Source organism: Arachis ipaensis, chromosome B7 (assembly GCF_059453495.1).
Source record: "Arachis ipaensis isolate K30076 ecotype BB chromosome B7, ASM5945349v1, whole genome shotgun sequence".
In the NCBI taxonomy this organism is placed as follows: Eukaryota; Viridiplantae; Streptophyta; class Magnoliopsida; order Fabales; family Fabaceae; genus Arachis; species Arachis ipaensis.
The window spans coordinates 59,923,050-59,948,602 of NC_142442.1; the positions used below are offsets into that span (position 1 = coordinate 59,923,050).

General features: G+C 31.4%; 1 protein-coding gene and 1 non-coding gene across 2 annotated transcripts; both read right to left on the bottom strand.

Annotated features, from left to right (window-relative positions):
• Positions 1 to 1,173: 1,173 nt before the first annotated feature.
• Positions 1,174 to 5,041, bottom strand: LOC107609127 (uncharacterized). Its single transcript, XM_016310972.3, has 6 exons — positions 4,835 to 5,041; positions 4,722 to 4,753; positions 3,141 to 3,329; positions 2,274 to 2,321; positions 1,613 to 1,677; positions 1,174 to 1,541 (listed from the first exon to the last, which is right to left on the bottom strand). The coding sequence occupies exons 1-6, from the start codon at positions 4,918 to 4,920 to the stop codon at positions 1,437 to 1,439; spliced, it is 525 nt and encodes a 174-aa protein (XP_016166458.1). The 5' UTR covers positions 4,921 to 5,041; the 3' UTR covers positions 1,174 to 1,436.
• Positions 5,042 to 15,696: 10,655 nt separating this feature from the next.
• LOC148552754 (small nucleolar RNA R71) lies at positions 15,697 to 15,804 on the bottom strand. The gene has a single exon (XR_015893889.1). It is a non-coding gene; the product is annotated as a small nucleolar RNA R71 (small nucleolar RNA).
• Between the last annotated feature and the right edge of the window lie 9,749 nt (positions 15,805 to 25,553).

Sequence of the window (25,553 nt, forward strand, 5' to 3'; positions counted from 1 at the left end):
CAATATTTGTCCACGTGTTGTCCATTATGTCATCATTATAGATACACCAAATTAGTTCTTCACTTCGAATTAAGTGACTCATTTTAATCCTTGAAATTGAATGTCGTGCACCAAACTAGTCCCTTCACCAATTTTTTTTATTTTTTTAAATTTAAAATTTTCAATATTTAGATGCACTAATTTCAATTCTATTTTTTTATAAATCGTTTAAATACAAGTTCTTTCATAAAAAAATTTAAAATTTTAGTTTTAATTGTATAAGTTTTTTCAATAATAATTTAACATTAGTAAATTTTAATATATAAGTATGTTATTGTAAAAAAAAATTATATGATTGATTAGACACATCTTTTCATAAAAAAAACGTTTTTTTTATAAATATGTTACTATAAAAAAAGAATTATATGATTGATTAGACACATTTTTCATCAAAAAATGTATTTTTAACAAGAAATCGATAATTAAAATAAACATTTTTTTTGTTCTTGTAAAATACACGTTTCTTTTGTGTGTAAATGGTAGTGAGAGCGCTTGAAATGCCTTTACGTTAACTCTAAGACGGCAGTTAGGGGTATCTGCAAGAAAAAAAATTTTATAAAAGCACTTGTATTTGAATAATATGTGAAAAAATAAAATTGAAATTGATACATTTAAAGATATTGAGAATTTTAAATTTGCAAAAAAGAAAAAGGAGAAAAAACTAGTAAAGAGACTAGTTTAGTGCACGACATTCAATTTCAGGGACTAAAAGTTCACTTAATGCAAAGTAAGAGACTAATTTAGTGCATCTACAATGATGACATAATAGACATGTGGACGAATCCTGTTGCGACACGTGGCCAAATAACATTGTGACACATGACACAACCATCCACATCAGCATGCCACGTGTCACTGGTCATCACATCATCATACAATTACACGTGGCCAAATTGTGGAGTGACGCATATCACTAACAGCCGACGTCATCAAGTCATATCATCACGTCATTAATGGAAATTGGGTCAGAACTAACATAGTGCACTTTTATCAATCTCAGGGACGATTTTAGTGCACAACGACAATTTTAGGAACATTTTTTTTATAAAAAAAAAATGTTTTTATAACTTTAAGGTCAGATACCTAATTACAAATTTAAAAACCTAATTATAAATTTGAAAAGAAACTCTAGACTTGGGGAATAATTTAATTCATATTATATTGAAGTTGCTTACGTTATACAGCGAAAAGTCAAAAACGACGGAACTCATTCTTCGAAGGCATAGTAAATATGAATCCTGAATGGAATTTACAGAGTGGCGCATAGATTCTTATATCATCGAGCTACATATACCGCGAAACATGTAAACAGTTTGACAAACAAGAGCATGTACCTGAGCAGCCAAGTGCTCTTAAGGGACCCAGTCAACTACTTATTAAATGATCCAAGTCAGCCATCACGGGCTGAAACCAGGATTAGGATTTGCACGATGCATTTGGCGGCGAAGTTCTCCCAGGAAGTCCAGCTGTGAACCAAAAGATGAAGGACCTGGGGACATAATCTGAAAGGAAATATACCAAGATATCAATTGATGGATGGATAGATGGAGGATGAGATTAGTACAAAGCTTACCTGATGAGGGAGTCTGAACTGAGTCCACACTGATGATGTAGCACCCGAATACATTTCTGGCTTTTCTGATATATCAAAGTTGGAAGAAATGAAAATTAGAAAGCAACATCACATGGCCATACTACTTGGTTTGTATACAGAAGTAGAACATAAACTGATTATCACTTGATCTTACCGAGGAATTGTCCAGATTCACAAAAGCGACAAAAATGCATAAACAAAATATGGAAATATAGAAAACCAAAAGAAAGAGATAACACCTAGAGGCTGCTTAAAGAGGAATTCTTCAATTAAATAATAATGAATATCCACCACTTAATGAATCCTCAGCATGAACTACACCTTGTCATTGGCATGCTGTATTTCTCCTAACAAGGGTAGCCAATACAACACATACGACTATGCGATTTTTGGGGCAATAAATACATTAAACTCACAAGACACTGCCTGCCAAATGTGCTAAAAAGAATCGGTCTACTACAGTAGTTAGTCCAAGTCAATTCATAATATCGCTTATGATTGAGTTCAAATCATGCAAAACTTACGATTCCAAGACTGGGATTTACTCAACTAGTTTGAGTTCCATATCATCAAATATTAAAAACAGTAGAAAACATTCATAAAAGGAAAAGCTTGTCAGCATTGAAGGTTGCCAACTCACCAGATGAATCTTTGGCATTATTGTATGACTGTATTGCAGCTGACCAACCTGGAAAAAATTACAGCCAACGGATAACAAGTACTGTTAACCAAGGATATGGACATAGTGGACTCATAAAACTAAATGAACAAATCTTGCCCATTCGAAACCTCACCACCACCAGACATTTCTTTCCTCCTCCCTTTCCCTTTGTAATCCAATAAATTTATATTACGTATCATGGATAAATGAATCATAGAACTTTTAATGTCAAGAAGAAGAAGAAAAAAGATATGCAAATGGGCCCATGTATGCATAAACCATAGGGTTGACAGTTAAATCAAAGTATATATTCAATATCCACAAAGCAATTTCTAGATTTCTTTGCCTATGCAGTTGTTAAGTGAAAACTATAAACCATCTTGAAGGAACTAACTCAATGGGATGGCAATAGCATTTCCAAAATCCACAAGAATGAATGAGCAAAAATATTAGATAAAACTTGAAATCGATAATTGAGTTGTCTCTGTGTGACTTCAAGACATGAGTTCAAGCAGTGGAATCAACCACTGATGCTGATAAAATTATCAGGTTTGGCTTCCTACATCACACCTTTTGGGTGAGGTGGGATGCTTGTTCACAGGGCTCGCTCTCTTTTTTACATATCCCCTTGCCATCAACAATTTCAAAGAAACCAATGTGATTGATATATCCCTTTAAATCCGAGTATCTCAAAGCAATGTATGCCAATTGAAGCTGAATGTCATTTCTTAAAGGATTATTCTAATAACTTAAGGAATATAGAAAGCACAACATTAAACGAATATGCAATTAATCAACAGACACAAGTCCACAGGAACAAGTACTGAGAACAAGATGTAAACATACGATCGTTAAGAAGCTGGGAAGCAGCACTGCAGCTACACCCTTCTAGAGCTATGAATCTTGAATAATGATTCTCATTAACAAGACTGTAGCAACCAATATCTCCCTGATCTGGAACATGAGCATTTCTTGGCAAAGCATTTTGATTCTTTTCTGAATCATTTCCTGCACTGTTTGCTCGATCAAGCCGATCTAACAGGAGCCAATCAACATCTATAAATTAGAAAGAAACCAAACAAAACCAGAACTGGAAGCAAATACATTGTGAGGTCTGCATTTCTCACAAAATGAAAATGAATTACATACACTGAAGACTGTAACTAACGCTAGTAATTGTCCTTTTTAAGACTTTTGTTCTTTACACCACTAAAAGTAAGTACCTTAATGAAGGAATTTCAAAGGAAACCACAGCTACTAGAAAGGGAAGCATTTGTCACTGACATGTAATGCCTAGGTCAATTTCTTCCTCTATAATCCAAATAAATTTGATCTTTCAATTTTATCAAATGCACAGAACTTTCTATGGTACAAAGCATTAAATATTCACCAGAAGTTGTGGTTTATTTCTGGTTTGATTATACACGAATTCTTTGAAAACCTAAACATTCTAACTTTTAAGACCTAAAGGTATTGTTCACAGCAGCCACTGGTTTCCCATTGATATTTTGTACTAACTGCAAATTGACCATCCCTCAATATGACTTCATTAACACAATTTTACAAGCCTGAATACACCAACAAAACCCGAATTATAGACCTCCTTTTCTCGAATATCAGAGACATCAAACTCATTTGCCAGGTAGAATCTATGTTCCTCCCCAACTATTTAATCAGGATGGTTAATTGTAGAAATATTTCTTTAGGGAAGATCAAGAGGTCAAGTAGCAACTGACTTTTTCTTTCTTTTCTTTTCGGTTGCGGTACTGAGAAATCAAGCAAAAGAACAGTTGGTGAAATTTGACAACAAAAACTCCAGTTTCACGTTGAAAATATATGTATCTTTTCACAAAAAGGCAATAAAAACGCTCATTTTTATGTTTCATTTCTTGTGTACTCTGGAATGAATTAACAAGTTCATGATTAAACGTTCATTTCTTTCTCCCAAGTGACAGAGAGCCGAACATAATTTACAAATGGAAAAGGCAGATCATAAAATATCATGTTAAGAAATTCTAAAATGCTACAAGGGAATCACTCTGGCACAAAAACGATAATTCTGGTGAGATTTTGTTACTAGTTAAACTCAGTCTCTGAGCCGTGACTTTGTCCTGATTTTGCTTCCGTGACTTGTTTCATGGATATATAACCAGTAAGTTTTTTTTTTTTTTTTTGGTATAAAGAAGAGATGCGTGTCTGAAGAAAAAAAAGAAAAGGGAGTCCTTTTATGGTGTTGGTGGAGATGATGGTCCATGGAAAGCAGGGCAAATGAGAGGGAAGGAACTATGATCTGGATTCAGGAGGTATGTGCATAATTAGAATGAAGGGGCTATCTAGGCTACAATTTGGATGAGATGAGCTGGTTTAGGAGGAATTCAAATGACATAAATAAAAGCAATGAAGAATGGGGAGAAGGAGTGAACTAACCAGAAGACTTGCGCCTGTTGGCAGAACGGTTCCTGAAAGAAGAATGAGTAGAAATGAGATGGGAAAAGAAAAGGGAAACGGAAAAGGATTCGGATTCAGATAATCAATAATACCTTTGATTAGGAGGAGCGTAGCGCTTGACCACAGTGCCCGATTCCGCTGCTTGGGGTAATATCGCTGCCTGAGCGTTGTCCAGCATCTCTCCCTCTTTCTCCAACCACTCTCTCGTTTAGAGAGTTGGAGCAACAATGATTCAATGAATAACCCAACTCAGATTTGAGAGAGCGAGCCAAGATCTTCCATTGACCTGTCTAATATATCTCTCAATTACTAGTAACAAGTGTAATAGCGCGTCCATGTGAGTGATAAAATTAAAATTATAATTTTAAATTGTTTTGTTAAGATTAATTTAAATTATAATAATTTGATTAATAAAAATATAATATATTATGTATTGTTTATTTTTTTTAATTTAGTATTAAATATATTAATTCTAAAATAGTTATTAATTAGTTTTAGTAATTTATTTTTTTTAATAAATCAAACATATATACTCAATGTGACTATAAATAACTTAATAATACTTAAACTCACCAATAATTTTTTATATGTTGTTTTACTGTCAAGTAAAAACATATCAAAATCAGCTCAAAATAAATAATAAATTATTAGAGAATTATAATGTACAAAAGTCTCTAATAAACAATAAATAATTTAAACCCACTAAAAAATAACTCAACACTTTTCTTTGATACCTACAAAACATATACCTGAAATAATATTATATCAATGTTAGTATACAGTTTTACAATCATCGACCGTATTTACTATACGTGACTCCTTCTTAAAAGTTATTCTACATACGTGTGCAGTCGAAAGATAAATTACTGGATTTTATTTTATTTTTCTAAATTACTATAATTATGCATTATTCATTAAATGCTACTTGTAATATAATTGTAATATTGTAATATAATTATAATAAAGATATTTTTCTAAAATAAATTTAGAAGAGAGAATAGTGCTTTCATTTTGGAGGGAAAATGAATTCATAAGAAATGGACACTTCACTTTTATTAGTTGATAATGTATTAAATATTGATTTTATATAATTATAATAAAGATATTTTCCTAAATTAGTATAATCATGCATTATTCGTTAAATGTTAATTGTAATATAATTATAATAAATATATTTTTCTAAAATAAATTTAGAAGAGAAAATAGTTATTTTATTTTAGAGGAAAAATGAATTCATGAGAAATTGACACCTCACTTTTATTAGTTGGAAGAAAAATTCAGTTTTAGTATATTTCTCGTTATTATATATTTTTCTCTAATCATATATCCACTGTTTTCTTTCCTTCGTTTCAGCCTTTTGAATCTGGGTTTAACTTGTCGTAGTTCTCACTTCTCAGTCATTCTATTAGATGTAGTTGATAATTATTGAAATTCTTTAACTAACATAGGAGAAAAATATATTATTATATAATAGAATTAATATGAGTATATTTTGTTATTAAATACACAAAGTTAATGTAAAATAAAATTACACATAAAAAAAACAAAGAAAATAAAATTAAAATAGCAAAAACGATAAAAAGATTATTTTTACAATTTTGCTTTGTCATTTTTATGTATAGAAGATTAGAAAATAATAAACTTTTGACTAAATTAATTTTGTATTTGTTATATTCAAATTAAATAAATAATAAGTTGTATTATTTTAATTTATTCCTTAAATTTATATATCATAAAAATCAAATCAATATACATAATTTTAAATTGTGTGATACTTAAATATCTAATCAAATCAATTAGTTGATATAATTAATGCATCATAATGAATTGTATTTAATGAGTTAAATAAAATAAATTAAGAAACACTCTCAGAAATATGCTACGTTGACTCTATCATTAAATGTAAAAAATCGATTTTTATATAATAGAATCGATAATATAATAGACGGTGAGAAAGAGAAAGATAAACATTTTAGATCTTAGGTTGTTTCATTTGGATGTTGTAATGTGGGTATCACATTATTTTACTTATTCTACCCTATGGACCTTTTTGTAACTTTATTTCAGTATCAATAGAATTTCACTACCTTTTAGTAATAAATTAAAATCTAAAATATAATTGAAAAAACAACGTAAAGAATAAAAAATTATTGATTGAAATTTTATTTTATTTTTTGTTATTATAACAGGTATTTTTATTTAATATACCAACACCGTACAAAATTAATCTTAAAAAAAGTATAAAATATAAATAAATATACTGAATTAAGAGATAAAATTATCTTTGTTATCTCATTTTTACTTTTAGCAGCACAATAGAATATCATGTACTCAACATAATTTAAGATGCAAATTATAATTAATTATACTTTTTATTTTAAAATATTTAAAATTAATCTTAATATAAATAAAAATAATTTAATATATTAAATAAATTAATAAAATAATATAAGTTAACTATTTTTATTAATTTTGTTGTTTTTTCTGACTACCTTTAAAATTACGACTTTTTTTTTAAATTTGACTGTGAAATAAAATTAGAGTGGTTGGTCTACACCATTAAAAAAATAATACTATGCAATTACATTTGTACATATAACATGTTCCTAAATTTTTAAATGCTAAACTTAAGATTCTGTATTTCTTTGTTTATGCCATAAATAAGTATTATTTACAATGATTCGTATTGATTTAAAAGCTTAAAAATTTTTGTACGTATTAATTTTATATTTAATATTAAAACATGAAAATTTACTATGTTATTTTACTATTAATGTATGTAGTATTATATTATAAAATATAAAAATTAAAATAATTATTATATAGCTTAGATGGATTGAACTAAATATAAAAATATAAAATAGAATTGTATTATTAAATTTTAGTAATTTTAATTAGTTAATAATATAAAATAAGATAGAAATGACTATTTATAATTGAATAGTTTTGGTTGATTAGACTAAAAAAATCGAAAAACACTCTAAATAAAAATATAAATTAACTTTAATATTAAATTCATTAATACGATTTTAATTTTATATAATAGTTAGATAATAAATTAGTAAAAATAAATAGAAGGATGGCTTTAATTAGTATTTGATAAATATTCATTTAGAATAATTAAAAAAAGTAAAAGTATGATATTATTAAAAATAATACATTTTTAAGTTTAAAATACATCTAAATAAAATATTTATAAAATATAAAATTTAGAATAACATAACTTCATGAATATTAATCATTAATCAATTATGAACTAACATAAAATTATAATACAATTTATTGACGAAAAATAATCAATAATTAATATTAATAAATATAAAAATCATCCAAACACTTTGATTAAAAGTATGAGTGGTTAATTATCATTTATTATTAATAATATTTTGTTCATAACTAAAACTAAATATATAATTATTCAAATTTAGATTTTAGAAGAATAAACGTATAAGTAACAAATAATCTATTTTATCATGCATATTATAAATTAATGAATTAAATTATATGATATAATGAATTATAATTAATTAATTGGTATAAATTATAATAAATTATATGATATTTAAAAAAATAAAATGAATAAGAAGAAAATAAAAAAAAAATAGAAGAGATAAAACACTACAATAAAATAAATTGAGTGTGAGAGTTTTATTTTTTTTTTACAAATTTTATATCACACCCATTTCAATAATAATAAATAAAAATACATCAACTTGATATCTAAGAGAAAATGATGATGAGATAAAATCATAAGACAGTTCTAAAACAAAAGCTTAAATTAAACCATAATATCATTGTACAACGCAAATTGAAAGTAATTTCACACTATAATATACCACACAAACAGGTAAATGACTTAAGTTTAATTACGGAATTTTTTTTATTTATGCATACATGATAACACCATGGTTTATAAATGCTTCATGGATAATATATCATATATTGCTTTGAATGATGAGTACGGGAGTTGAAGAGTGTGTAGTGGTTTGTGTCCACGATAGTTGACTTCTTGCGACGACGCCTCATAGGAAGAAAAAGAATTCTTGTAAAAGCTACCTAATGAAAAAGTAATTGGTAAATGAATGATATTTTTTTCTAGCATATATGATCTTTTATAGTGATAAAATAAAAATGGAAGGAATAAAATTTTATATTTTTATATTCGGAATAGAATTTAATATTTACCGCAATAAAATTAAATAACTAATCAGTTATAATTCATGTATTTAAATAAATAAAATAAATTAAATAAAAATATTTTTAAGAATTAATCAAATCAGTTAGTTGATACAAATTAGTATAATAGATTTTATTTGATTTATTGAATTCAAAAAAATAAATTAGGAAATAATGGATTGAATTTAATAAATTAAAAAATAAATAGGAAAACATATGAGACAATGATTTTTTTAACTAAATTAATCTGTATTTATTGTATTTAATCATTATAAGTAACAAATCATCTATGCTATTATGTATTTTATAAATTAATGAATTAAAATAATTGATATAATAAATTATAATTATTTGATTGATATGAATTATAATAAATCGTGTGATATTTAAATATCTAATTAAATCAATTAGTTGATATAATTAATTTACTATAATAAATTGTATTCAATGAATTATAAAAAATAAATTAAGAAAACGCTCAAAAGTAGTGACGGATCCAGAAATTTTAAATAGTGGAGGTAAACATATAGCATATAAAAATAATAAAAAATATTTATAAATATATCAAAATATATAAAAAATAAATAATATAAAAATATTAATATTAAATAATTTTTATGTAATCATTATCATTATTAATATATTGATAAATAATAATATAGTTATTAATTTATCTTTCTGTAAATTAAATATTATAATAATAATAAATAAAATTAATCAAAATATAAATAGGTTATCTTCTAATCAATAATAAAAGTGAAATATATTTTTTTATGAATTATATACAGTAAATGATATTTTAAATAAAAGATATTTTTTTATGTTATATTTTTTTCGATAAATGATATCACGAGTAATTATCATTATCATATATTATTATTATTATTACTATTATTATTATTACTATTATTATTATTAAAATGATTAAAAGTATTTTTAATTGATAATTGATAAGTAGTTTAATAATGCATTAAATATTGATTTGATATAATTATAATAAAGATATGTTTTTAAATTAGTATAATTATGTATTATTTATTAAATATTAATTATAATATAATTATAATAAAGATATTTTTTATAAAATAATTTAGAATAGAGAATATGAAAGTTCATTTTGGAGGAAAAACGGAGTCACGAGAGATCGACACCTCACCTTCATTAGTTGGGAGAAAACCAAATTTTAGTATATTATAAGTAGATATTTTGTTCATAACTAAAACTAAAAATATAATTATTCAGATTTAGATTTTAGAAGAATAAACGTATAAGTAACAAATAATCTATTTTATCATGCATATTATAAATTAATGAATTAAACTAATTGATATAATGAATTATAATAATTAATTGGTATAAATTATAATAAATTATATGATATTTAAAAAAAAAATAAAATGAATAAGAAGAAAATAAAAAGAAATAGAAGAGATAAAAGACTACAATAAAATAAATTGAGTGTGAGAGTTTTATTTTTTTTTACAAATTTTGTATCACATCTGTTTCAATAATAATAAATAAAAATATATCAACTTGATATCTAATAGAAAATGATGAGATAAAATCATAAGACAGTTCTAAAACAAAAGCTTAAATTAAACCATAATATCATTGCACAACACAAATTAAAAGTAATTTCACACTATAATATACCACACAAACAGGTAAATGACTTAAGCTTAATTACGAAAATTTTTTTATTTATGCATACATGATAACACCATGGTCTATAAATGCTTCATGGATAACATATCATATATTGCTCTGAATGATGAGCACGGGAGTTGAAGAGTGTGTGGTGGTTTGTATCCACGATAGTTGACTTCTTGCGACGACGCCTCATAGGAAGAAAAAGAATTGTAGTAAAAGTTACTTAATGAAAAAGTAATTGGTAAATAAATTATATTTTCTTCTAGCATATATGGTCTTTTATAGTGGTAAAATAAAAATGGAAGGAATAAAATTTTATATTTTTATATTCGGAATAGAATTTAATATTTATCGTAATAAAATTAAATAATTAATCAGTTATAATTCATGTATTTAAATAAATAAAATAAATTAAATAAAAATATTTTTTAAGAATTAATCAAATCAGTTAGTTGATACAAATAATTAGTATAATTGATTTTATTTGATTTATTGAATTCAAAAAAATAAATTAGGAAATAATTCATTGAATTAATTAGTTGATATAATTAATTTATTATAATTGATTGGATTTAATAAATTAAAAAAATAATAAGAAAACATATGAGACAATAATTTTTTTAACTAAATTAATCTGTATTTATTGTATTTAATCGTTATAAGTAACAAATCATCTATGCTATTATGTACCTTATAAATTAATGAATTAAAATAATTGATATAATAAATTACAATTATTTGATTGATATGAATTATAATAAATCATGTGATATTTAAATATCTAATGAAATCAATTAGTTGATATAATGAATTTACTGTAATAAATTGTATTCAATGAATTATAAAAAATAAATTAAGAAACACGCTCAAAAGTAGTGACGGATCTAGAAATTTTAAATAGTGGGATAAACATATAGCATATAAAAATAATAAAAAATATTTATAAATATAAAAAAATATATAAAAAATAAATAATATAAAAATATTAAATATTAAATAATTTGTATGTAATCATTATCAATATTAATATATTGATAAATAATAATATGGTTATTAATTTATCTTTCTGTAAATTAAATATAATAATAATAATAAATAAAATTAATCAAAATATAAATAGGTTATCTTCTAATCAATAACAAAACTGAAATATATTTTTTTATAAATTATATACAATAAATAATATTTTAAATAAATAATTTTTTTATGTTATATTTTCTTCAATAAATGATATCACAGGTAATTATCATTATCATATATTATTATTATTATTATTATTATTATTATTATTATTATTATTATTATTATTATTATTATTATTATTATTATTAAAATGATTAAAAATATTTTTAATTGATAATTGATAAGTAGTTTAATAATGTATTAAATATTGATTTGATATAATTATAACGAAGATATGTTCCTAAATTAGTATAATTATATATTATTCATTAAATATTAATTATAATATAATTATAATAAAGATATTTTTTTTATAAAATAATTTAGAATAGAGAATAGGAAAGTTCATTTTGGAGGAAAAACAGAATCACAAAAGATCGACACCTCACCTTCATTAGTTGGGAGAAAACCCAATTTTAGTATATTAAGTAGACTAGTCACTATTTACTAATTACTAAAATATAACCAAGGGCTCTTAGGATTTAATTTTTAAAAAAGATTTAAAAAAAAAGAAAATATTTTTAAAATATTTTTTATAGAAATAAAAAATATTTTATGTTTGGTCATCTCATATAAAAAGATTTATTTATTTATCAATTATTATTAGATAAAATAAGATAAAAATATTTTTTTTATTTATTATGTGAAAAATATCTATTTTTTTAAATATTTTAAAAAAAATGTAAATTGTAGCTTCTCAAAAAATATTTTTTTTTACTATTTAGTGCTTTTATTTCTACTATTAAAAATTTTTCAAACACGCTAAAAAATAAAAAAAAATTTACATTAAAAAATAATATTTTTTATCGATTTAATGGCATCCAAACAAACACTTAATATGTGCAACATATCAACAATACCACTTTGTACAAGACTACAAGCTATGAATAAAATGAGCCAAAATAATTGTGTATTAGAAATATCATTTTTATAATGATTGAATTTCATTTAGTAAAAAATTCCAAAAACCAGTGATTTTAATAATATATTAACAAAAAATATAGTTCTTTTTCATGTCCTGCCCTAACACTATGGTCCAGCCTCAAACAAGTCAAAAAGGTCCAATCTAAAGGTTGGTCTTTACCACCTAACCGACCTCCCAGGAAAGAGGTCGGGTTCGATAGAAGTCCCTCCCCAAAGAAGTCGGACACGAGATGAGCTGGCAGATAGCACTTATTCAAATAAGTAACTACCTCCTAAAATCTCTCATCCACTTCCAGAAGCAATATCTCAACAACCCTAAGATAAAGGGACGGTTATCCACCTTCGGAAGTGGAACTACTCCAACGGTGGTTATTAGATCACCACTATAAATACACTGACACACTCATGTAAAACTAAGTTCCAATATACTCTAAACTTGCTTATCCCTTTTGCTAACTTAGGCATCGGAGTGTCTTTGCAGGTACCACCCCCCATTCTCCAAAACACACAAATCGGACGGCAACTCCCGATCGTAAACAAGTCGAGACCACCCTCCATTGACGCTTGGGCCAATCCTTCAAGCCCAATCCACCTATCTCAGGTTACTGATGAGAGAAATTTCGTCGGTATAGAATTTCTCAATGAAATCTCGTTGCAAGTATAGTTTCTAAACCAACAAACAATCCTCAATCAAAATTTTGTTTGTCACAAGTACAAACCCCAATAAAAATAACCGAAGTATTTAAACCTTGGGTTGTCTCTCAAGAAATTGCAGGGAAGTTGATAAACCACTATTTTATGGTTTATCTTATGTTTAATTGAATGGTTTCATCAAGTCTTCACCCACTTATTCATACTAATTGCATGATTTTATAATTCCTTCATAGTATTATTTTAATGGTTGAAAACTTGCTTCCTAGAGATTTTTAATTAGTATATTTTAATTCTCCTTTATACCATTCGATGCCGTGATCCGTGTGTTAAGTGTTTCAGGCTTTATAGGACAGGAATGGCTTAGAGAATGGGGAGGAAGCTTGGAAAAATGGAAGGAACAAAAGAAACTAAGGAGATGACCAGTGAATTCTGACGCGCGCGCATGGCTCACGCGAGCGCGCGGAATGGAAAAAATTGCAGTGACGCGTGTGCGTGCCTGACGCGTACGCTCAGATTGGTGTCTACACAAATGACATGAACACACAGACGACGCATACGCGTGACAAGGAAAATTGCTGAATGACGCGTACGCGTGACTGACGCGTACGCGTGACCTGCGCGATCTGCAGAATTAACAGAAAATGCTGGGGGCAATTTCGGGCAGCGTTTTGACCCAATTTTCCAGGGAACATGCAGAGACTCAAGGGAGATCAGATTCACATCAATACACATTGACATATTCTCATTAGGATAGTTTTAGGTTTTTAGATCTGAATTTAGAGAGGATTACTTCCCCTCTAGGTTCTCTTTACATTCATAGTTAATTAGTTTTATGCTTTTGGATATTGAAGAAGTCATTACCTCTGTTGAAGACATTATTCTAGTTTGTTTCTTTACTTACTCTTTTATTTATTTATAACATATTCGTAATTCTTGCTTAGAGTAGTAATTGGATTATTTTCATAGATTGTTAATGCAAAGAATTACTCTTATTTTTTTATTAATTTTAAATCCCTATTTTTATTTAATTCATCATGTCTTCTTATATTTTTATGAGTGTTATATTCATGTCAATGGAGTAGACTCCATACTTGACATGGGGGTTGATTAAAAGGAGACACTTGAGTTGGAAGGCTTAAGTGCTGATTAATTAGAAATTGTTGGCTAGTTCCGTATTTACTAACGCTAGACCTTCCCAAGGGAGAGGACTAGGATTTGCGAATAAGAGTTAGCTCAATCACTTGACTTTCCTTTATTTAGTAAGGGTTAACTAAGTGAAAACAACAACCTTTTTAATACTATACTTAAGAGACCCCAACAAGGATAGAACTTTCAATTAATCATTCCCCTAGTCAAGGCTTTTTTATCTAGAATATTAATAATCATTCTTAGTTTTTATTGCTTTAATTTACAATTATTTAATTGCTTATCAACCAAATTCAAACTCTCTCAGAAAATTCCTAATTAATAAATTAGCATCCTTTTTCGCAACTCGTTGGGAGACGACCTGGGATTCATACTCCCAGTATTCTAAATTTTTGTGACACCTTTCTAAATTGGTGAGGTGGATTTTAGCTGGTTAAGGGCTATACTTGGAACGCTGTTCTCTTATTTAAAATCTCTTAATTGGCCTAACTTCTGCCCCGCACCAGTTTTTGGCGCCGTTGCCGGGAAGTTGTAATTGTGTGCTAAATTATTAATTAGTGTACATATTTTTATTTTTATTTGCATATTTTATTTTTATTTTATTACCATGAGCTATATGTTTCTTTCATTGAATGACGCGTTCACTGCCTGATCCGAGCTTAGCTACGTTTGATCCTGAAATTGAAAGAACTATTCCACGTATTAGGCGAGCTCGACGTCGGTTAGCCTCTGAGGGTGGTGAAGTGATTGTTATCAATTCACCAGTCTCATTTGAGGGCGAATCTAAACCTCCATCTGAGAGCGAAACAAGCTCCTTTACTACTGATTTAGTTAATTCACGTGCAGATAGAATGGCAGAAGCTAGGAGGATTACTCTCCAGGAAGCTAGAGCCCCAGATTTTACAATGCAGCCGTATCAAGTGCATCACACAACTCTGGCTGCAGATTTCGAACTAAAGACTGCACTAATCAACTTAATGCCCAAGTTTCATGGCTTACCTGCTCAGGAGCCCATCAAGCAACTCAGAGATTTCCAGACAGCCTGTTCTACTGTTAGGCGTCAGGGTGCGAATAAAACTTCTATTCTGTTAACTGCCTTCCCATTTTCTCTTGAAGGAAAGGCGAGGGAGTGGTACTACTCCCAACCTGAAGCGACTATTACTAACTGGGATATGCTTAGGAGAGAATTTTGGAGAAATACTTTCCAGCTGAAGTTACTGACAGACTAAGGAAAGAGATCTCATGCATTGTTCAAGGTGAATCAGAAACTCTCTATGAGTACTGGGAGCGTTTTAAGAACCTTCTGGACGCATACCCCCACCACATGATTGACAGACTAGTGTTGATCAACTATTTTACTCAAGGAATGAAGCCTCGGGATAAAACTACACTAGATGGTGCTAGTAATGGTTCTCTGAAGAAGTACAAGACCGCAGATGAAGCATGGCAATTGATCAACGACTTAGCTGAGTCCACCAGGAATCACAGGCACAGGAATAGCCATTCAAAAGCTGTTGCAGAATTTTTCTCTAGCACTGAGACTTCTGCTCCTACACAGAGTATATGTGAAATGACCAACCTACTGAAGCAATTACAGTTGAATCAACAACAACAAGCTCAGCCTTCCCCACCACAATAGAGCCAATAGTTAGTTCCCCAAAGAGTATGCGGTATATGTGCTGATTATAGTCATTATACTAATGAATGCCCGCAGCTCCAACAAGAAGACAATACTGTGGCAGCAACTCATAACTTCTATGACCACCCGAATCAAGGATACAACCAACAAGGCGGCAATTACAACCAATGAGGAAACTATAACCAAGGATGGCAAGACAACTCCAACCAAAGTTGGAGAGATAATTTCAACCATGGCTGGAGGGACAACTATAACAGAGGAGGCAGAGACAACAGTAGAAACCAGAGGTGGAATAACAACAACAGACAGCAGAATCAGAACCAACCTTACAGAGCTCCTCACTTAAGACAGTCACAAGGACCCCAGCATAACCAGCAACAAGTACCACAGATCACTTATCCTACTTTCTCATCAAATGACGAGATGCTTTGTTCTCTTGCACAAGGACAACAAGACATACAGACTACACTGAACTCTACTTTAAATGGTCTGAATGCTACTTTATAAGCTCTCGCCGCCCAGATAGATTCATTACCTACTTCCACTAACCAACCTTTAAGCTCCAGTGGAGGCATCAATGGCATCACCTTGAGGTCCGGAACCACACTGCCAGAGAGGAATAAGGAGGAGCCAAGCCCAATAGAACACGCCCCAATTGAAGACTCAGTGGAAGTAGAAGATGATGAAATGGAAGATGCTGAAGAGGAAGATAAAGTACAAGATAAGGTTGAAGAAGAAGTAGCAAAGCAAAGGAATAGAGTACCAAAGGATACAGAAGCTGCAAGTGGCACCACCCCTATCCCATTCCCACACCTTGCAAGGAAGTCCAGAAAGCAGATGGAACTTGATCCCAAAATGGTAGAAATTTTTAAAAAGGTTGAGGTAACTGTTCCCCTTTTTGATGTTATTCAGCAAGTACCTAAATATGCAAAGTTTCTAAAAGATTTATGCATTCATAAAGATAAAATTAATGAATTAAAAACTATCCCTTTAGGTAGTTCTATATCTGCTTTAATGGGAAGTATACCTGAAAAATGTAGTGATCCAGGTCCATGCATGGTTAACTGTACCATTGGAGGTGTGATATTTTCTGATTGCATGTATGACTTAGGAGCGTGTGTTAGTATAATGCCATTGTCTATATATGATACCTTAAGGCTCCATCCCTTAAAAAGGTCGGCAACTCGTTTTGTGTTAGCAGATAAAAGTATTATTACAGTAGTTGGAATTGCTGAAGATGTATTAGTGAGCATTAAGGGGCTCGCATTTCCCATTGACTTCTATATCCTGGAAATGCCCCCTAATGACTCAGGAAGACCATCATCAATCCTGCTTGAAAGACCATTCCTGAAAACTTCAAAGTTCAAGCTGGATGCATTCTCAAGAACTTACTCCTTTGAGATAGATGGCAAAACAGTAAGTTTCAGTTTAAATGAAGCTATGAAGCACCTACCGGAAGATCATTCTATCTTCTAGTGTGACATCATTGATGAAACTATAGCTGAAGTTCACCAAGAAGAATTAGAAGAGAAGCACATGGAGCAAGGTCCAAGTGTGGGGACACCCTCTGAACATAATGAAGACACTTTACCATTACCACTAGCCCCGGATGATCCAGAACCTAGCCATGAGCTGAAATTGGAATTGAAGCCCCTCCCTCCACACCTCAAGTATGCTTACCTTGAGGATAATTAGAAGTTCCTAGTCATCATTGCAAGGGAACTCACTTCTCAACAGGAGGAGCAACTGCTTAGTGTGCTGAAAAAACATAAGAAAGCAATTGGATGGAGCTTGGTGGATATAGTAGGCATCAGTCCTCAAGTTTGTAAGCACAGAATATATTTAGAAGAGGAATCAAAACCTGTCTGTCAACCCCAAAGAAGATTGAACCCCACCATCTTAGAAGTTGTCAAGAAAGAAGTAACCAGGTTACTTGAAGCAGATATCATTTACCTCATCTCAGACAGTGAATAGGTCAGTCCAGTACAAGTGGTACCCAAGAAGTCTGGAGCCACAGCAGTAAAGCCCTCAACAAAACAAATCAAGAGGATCGTCAAGGTCGATAAAAAAGAAAAAGCTTTCCCAGCAAAGGACACTGCGCAGTTCCCTAACCGCTACTATGAGCAGATGTTCCCTATCCTGACTGAGAGGAATTATAATAACGAATATCTTCTCATCCTCTCGACTAACATTGTTGAATTTGTTGAGCTGCAAATTGAATGAAGACATTGGGGATTCCTACGGAGACAGCCAAGGCAGGTAAATCTTTCATGGGTAGTAGAATTCTACTCCAACTTTCACATGCAAACCATGCAATCTGTCTATGTTCGTCAGAAACAAGTCTCCATAACAGAAGAGGCTATTCAACGAGCTTTAGATCTTCCCCCTGCTCCAGAAGGATTGGACACATTCCAAGAAGCCTCATTCAAACGCCAGACATACCAATTTGACTGGGACGCCGTTCTCAGAGTTATAGCACAACCTTGTAGCAAATAGATCTATGGATACCATCGATCTCGACCTAAGACCATATTGGCTTCAGCACTCACCTTGGAGGCTCGAGTATGGGCACAGATTATGTCCCATTACGTCTTTTTGAGCACTCACGAGTCCTCCTTCACTGCAGACATGGTTGTTCTACTCTGGTGTATCCTTACAGACCAGCACCTCAATTTACCAAGACACATTCGGCATGCTATGGGACATGTACAGATTGCAGACAACTTATCTTTTCCCGCTTTGGTTTTAGATCTAGTCTCAGCAGCCGGAGTCTCCTACAGAGCTGGGGACACCAAGGCCATGATTCCACGAGATGATCAGATAGTCCCTAATGGGAAGTATATCAGACCTCCAGCAGCCACTACTAGCCGGCCTGCAGAACTGGCCGAAGATATTCCTACTCCTTCCACATCACAAGCACCTTCAACAAACTAACTGCTCCATCAGATAATTGAGAGATTAGACCAGATTGACAGAAAAGGAAAGCAAAGGGAGAACCATAACAAGCGCCGATTTACATACCTCAAGGAGCTGCTTGTTGGTCACCACCCACCTAAAGAAGACCCAGACACCCCAGACTCTACTTCATTTACCAGCACAGGGAGCCATGACAATTCCGATTGTGGAGATGCTGCTACCAGCCTCCCTTTGTTCCTGACTGATGGCACCGAGGACGGTGCCAAGCTTTAAGTGTGGGGAGGTCGGTCAGTACCTGACTTTCGGAGGTAATTTCTTTTTCTTAGCACCAATAAAATAGAATATTTATTAATTTTTCTTTTGTTTAGGATAGGATAGATAGCATAGTAATAGGTTATTTGCATGCATGTTCTATTTGGTTGAAAAATAATAAGTTTCTTTTTAAGACCATATTTTTGATAAATTTCACTAATTTAAACCAAAATTTTTGTGTTAAACTTGTTTGGGAGTTGTATTTGGAACATAGTTAAAAGTTAGAACACACAACTTGTGAGACTTGAGCTTAATGACATGGTTACATTATTTAACCATAATATTTTATTCTTGTGTGTTTGCTTCTCTATGATTGTAATCTATATTTTGTTCCATCCTATATGTCCAATATTTAATGTGTTATATGCATGCATATGACTGAGGCCATTATTTTATTAACTCACCTACCCTAAATAGCCTATCCTTCCATTTACCTTTGTTAGCCACTTTGAGCCTTTTGATCCCATTTGTTCTATATTTTACCACATTACTAGCCTTAAATGGAAAAATAAGTAATACCCCAAATTGAATCTTTGGTTAGCTTAAGATAGAAAGTGTGTATCAATTAAGTGTGGGAAACTGTGGGAACATGGGTTAATAAGGGAATGTGTCATGATATAATGTTGGGAATTTGGGTACCTACTCATGTGAAACTAGAAAAATTAAAAATCCATGTGCATTGGCAATGTTATGTTTATTTTTATGCTTCAATAAAAAATCCAAAAATATTCAAATAAATAAGTAATTAGATAAATAAATAAGGGGACAAAATTTCCCCAATGCTAAATTAAGTTCAATAAAAATCAATGCATATGTGATACAAGTTAAGAGAAAAGTTGATGCATGAGTATATAAAACAAAAGTGGGAGAATTTTGGGTAGTTAAGGATGATCTAAGAAGAAAATAGAGTATGTATGTTTGGTGGTAGCTTAGGATAATCAAGGATTCAATTTATAGCTCACTTAGCCATATATATCCTCACCTTTACCTTGGCCCCATTATAACCTTGAAAAGACCTCATGATGTTTGCATTGGTACATTAAATACTTGTTGATTGGTTAGGTGAAGAACAAAGTTTAGAAAGCATGATTAGAGAAGATTAGAGTGATTACCCTATACACTAGAGTGACTAGAGTACATATACACCATCAGTAAGGGTTCAATGCTTAATTCTATGTTTCCTGCTTTCATAAGCTGTCTTCCTACGAGTTTACTTGCTTTTATTGTATAATTTGAGTTAGTGGAATTTGATCTATTTTTGTCTTGAAAGAACTTATTTATTTTTAACCAAGTAGACAAAATCATTTAAGCATATAGTTGCATTCATATACATAGGGTGCATTACATTACATTGCATGAGTCTTACTTTTCCCTACTCATTTATTTTATATCCGTAAAGCTAAGCATGAGGACATGCTAATGTTTAAGTGTGGGGAGGTTGATAAACCACTATTTTATGGTTTATCTTGTGTTTAATTGAATGGTTTCATCAAGTCTTCACCCACTTATTCATACTAATTGCATGATTTTATAATTTCTTCCTAGTATTGTTTTAATGGTTGAAAACTTGCTTCCTAGAGATCTTTAATTAGTATATTTTAATTCTCCTTTATACCATTTGATGCCGTGATCCGTGTGTTAAGTGTTTCAAGCTTTATAGGGCAGGAATGGCTTAGAGAATGGAGAGGAAGCTTGCAAAAATGGAAGGAACACAAGAAACTAAGGAGATGACCAGCGAATGCTGACGCGCGCTCATGGCTCACGCGAGCGCGCGAAATGGAAAAAATTGCAGCGACGCGTGCCCGTGCCTGACGCGTACGCGCGGATTGGAGTCTGCACGAATGACGCGAACGCGCGGACGACGCGTATGCGTGACAAGAAAAATCGCTGAATGACGCGAACGTGTGACTGACGTGTACGCGTGACCTGCGTGATCTGCAGAATTAACAGAAAACACTGGGGGCGATTTCCGGTCGCGTTTTGACCCAGTTTTCGGCCCAGAAACACAGAATAAAGCTAGGGAACATGCAGAGACTCAAGGGAGATCAGATTCACATCAATACACATTGACATATTCTCATTAGGATAGTTTTAGGTTTTTAGATCTGAATTTAGAGAGGATTACTTCCCCTCTAGGTTCTCTTTACATTCATAGTTAATTAGTTTTATGCTTTTGGATATTGAAGAAGTCATTACCTCCGTTGAAGACATTATTATAGTTTGTTTCTTTACTTACTCTTTTATTTATTATAACATATTCTTAATTCTTTCTTAGAGTAGTAATTGGATTATTTTCATGGATTGTTAATGCAGAGAATTACTTTTATTTTTTATTAATTTTAAATCCCTATTTTTATTTAATTCATCATGTCTTCTTATATTTTTATGAGCGTTATATTCATGTCAATGGAGTAGACTCCATACTTGACATGGGGTTGATTAAAAGGAGACACTTGAGTTGGAAGGCTTAAGTGCTGATTAATTGGAAATTGTTGGCTAGTTCTGTATTTACTAACGCTAGACCTTCCCAAGGGAGAGGACTAGGATTTGCGAATAAGAGTTAGCTCAATCACTTGACTTTCCTTTATTTAGTAAGGGTTAACTAAGTGAAAACAACAACCTTTTTAATACTATACTTAAGAGACCCCAACAAGGATAGAACTTCCAATTAATCATTCCCCCAGTCAAGGCTTTTTTATCTAGAATATTAATAATCATTCTTAGTTTTTATTGCTTTAATTTAAAATTATTTAATTGCTTATCAACCAAACTCAAACTCTCTCAGAAAATTCCTAATTAATAAATTAGCATCCTTTCTCGCAACTCGTTGGGAGACGACCTCGGATTCATACTCCCAGTATTTTTATTCTAAATTTTTGTGACACCTTTCTAAATTGGTGAAGTGGATTTTAGCTGGTTAAGGGCTATACTTGCAACACTGTTCTCTTATTTAAAATCTCTTAATTGGCGTAACTTCTGCCACGCACCAGAAGTGTTCTTATTATTGGTTATGGATTGTATATCTTTGGGGTTTTGGAATAAGGGGCAAGAAACATAAATGATAAGAAAGTAAAAGAAACTCAAATAATAAAAAGGTCTTGGCAAGGGTTGATGGTTAAGGATCTTTATCCTTGTCACTAACCATAATATGATAATTGTATGGATTAATCCCATTAAGTCATCCTTTAACAAGTGAAGGAAAGTCAAATGAGCTACATCAATCCTAATCCATAAGTCCTAGCCACCTCACTAATTAACTTAGTAGAAGTTAGGGTCAATGGATACCAATTATCAATCGCTTGGACATTAGCAACTCAAGTTCACCTAAGTTACCATCCCAAGCCAAGAACACAAAAATCTACTCTAACATCCTTCCAAGTATTTAATCAAACACTTGGAAGGCATAAAAGGAAGGCAAAATAAAATTGCAAAAAATTAACAACAACAAAGCAATTAAACAATAAAATAAATCAAACATTAATTGCATTAACAAAAAATAGAAGAAACAAGAGTGCATCAACAACAAAGTAAACAAATACAAGGAGTAAAATACTACACTAGGAAAGGAAAGGTAAAGGAACAAGAAATTGTGAAGAAAAAGTAAATCAAGACATGAATTGAACCAAGATCTAAAAAAATCCTAATCTACATCTAACCTAATTCTAGAGAGAAGAGAGAGCTTCTCTCTCTAGAAACTAACTAAAGCATGATCAAAACTTTCCTCATTGCTTCCCCCCTGACCCCTCTTAAATTCATCATGTAATAGCCTTAGAAATGAGTTGGATTTGGGCTTGGGAAGCTCAGAAATCACCGCCAGTGTTTTCACTTTAATGAGGTCACATGCGAACTGCGACGCGTACGCATGGGTCATGCGTATGCATGGATCACGCGTACGTATCGCCATGCGACTTCATATCCACGCGTGCGCGTCTGTCACGCGTGCGCGTCGATGTATGCACTCCAAATCCTTGATTTTCCATGAATCCTCCGTTTTTCATGCTTTTCTCTTCACTCCTTTGATCCATTCTTAGCCTTTTCAACTTGAATTCACTAACGAACACATCAAGGAATCTAGTGGAATCAAAGGTGAATTAAAATTAGCAAATTAAAGGCCTAAAAAGCATGTTTTCACTCTTAAGCACAAATTAGGAGAAAGTCATGAAACTATGCAATTTTATTGAATAAATGTGAGAAAAGTTAATAAAATCCCCTAAATTAAGCACAAGATAAACCATAAAATTGGGATTTATCAAATCTCCCCACACTTAAACCAAGCATGTCCTCATGCTAAACCAAGAAAGAGACAAAGGGTATCATCATTTATTAAATGCAAACTAACTAGATGCAATATACCTATATGTAATCTATCTAAATAGATGCAATTACTTGGTCAAAATAGATCAATTCCCAAGAAAAACTAATATAAGCATAAGGGCTCAAGCAATAGCAATCAAATCAAACCCACAATTGAATTGAGTTATTGAAAGATTTTACAAACTTGCAAAAAAAGAGATGATCATGGGTGAAAACATGTTATTGAGTAATCGAACCCTCACCGGATGTGTATCTGCTCTAGTCACTCAAGTGTATAGGGTTGATTCACTCAATTCTCTCCTAATCATGCTTTCCAAGATTTTTTTTCATCTAACAATCAACAATTATTTCATGCATGCATACAAATATCATGAGGACTTATCCATGGGTTGTAATGAGGCTAGGGTCAAGATAAGGATGCATTTGGTCAAGTGGACTTGAAATTTGAATCTTTGATTAACTTAAGCTTCCCACCTAACCTATATAACAACCTATAAAAATCTAATACAAGCCTAACGACCCATTCTTCACTTTTTCCACACTCATGCATTTTCCTTTTTTTTCTATCTGATGCCAGGGCATCTTGGCCAGTTTCACTGACCTTTTCTTTACTGTTTTTAGGATAGTTTCATATATTTCTTTAGGAAATAAGCTAGTTTTGGGTAAATATTCACTTATAGCTTGATTCAAGCATACATTGTGCATTTTACATAATTTCATGAGGATTTTGCATAAGTTTAGTGACAAATATTATGTTGCATTACTCATGACTTGGACTAGAGCTTTGATGCACTTTATTGCTTGATTTCAGAACCAAAAAGGAAGCAAGAAAAGGGGAGGTAACTTGCAAGATTAATGAGAAAAGTGATTGCCAATAACATTCTCAAAAAGCCATCAATGCCCACGTTAGAGAGTCACGTTAACTAAGTTAACGTGAACTCTAACGTGGAGAAGAGAAGATGAGCCAACGTTAGTGACACTTAACATTGTCACTAACGTTGGCAATTACTCATAAGTGGCCACGTTAGAAGCCACGTTAACCTAGTTAACGTGACCTCTAACGTTAAGGGGGGAAGAGAAGCCAACGTTAGTGACACTCAACATTGTCACTAACGTTGGCCTATGGTGCAAAGTACCACGTTAACTCCCACGTTAACTTGGTTAACGTGGGAACTAACGTAAAGGATGAAGAGTTGTCAACAACGTTAGTGACACTCAACATTGTCACTAACGTTGAAGCAACCACACAACCCTCAAGAGTCACGTTAACATCCACGTTAACTTAGTTAACGTGGAAGCTAACGATGAGGAATGAAGGATGAGCCAACGTTAGTGACACTTAACATTGTCACTAACGTTGGGATGGCTAAAGATGGCTACGTTAGAGGCCACGTTAACCTAGTTAACGTGGACTCTAACGTTAGACCCAGGGGCACATTGGAACGTTAGTGATAATGTTGAGTGTCACTAACGTTCTCGAAGGTTGGCAAGGACCACGTTAGAAGCCACGTTAACCTAGTTAACGTGGGCTTTAATGTAAAACAAGAAGGGGCACACTGGAACGTTAGTGACAATGTTGAGTGTCACTAACGTTCTCGAAGGATTAACAAGGCAACGTTAAAAGCCACGTTAACCTAGTTAACGTGGGTTTTAACGTAAGGCAAAGGGGTGCATTGGAACGTTAGTGACAATGTTAAGTGTCACTAACATTCTCGAACTTATATTCTCACTAAATATTAACACCCCTAACGTCCTGAGCTGAAGTCTCTGCCCACTTAGCACTTTCTCTCTGCAAGTAAAGCCAAGCCCAAATGAAGAAAAGAACTGCTTCAAACTCAAGATCCAAAGGCCCAAGACTTGAAGAGTAAACTAGAAGCTGAGAAGAGTAGTATATATAG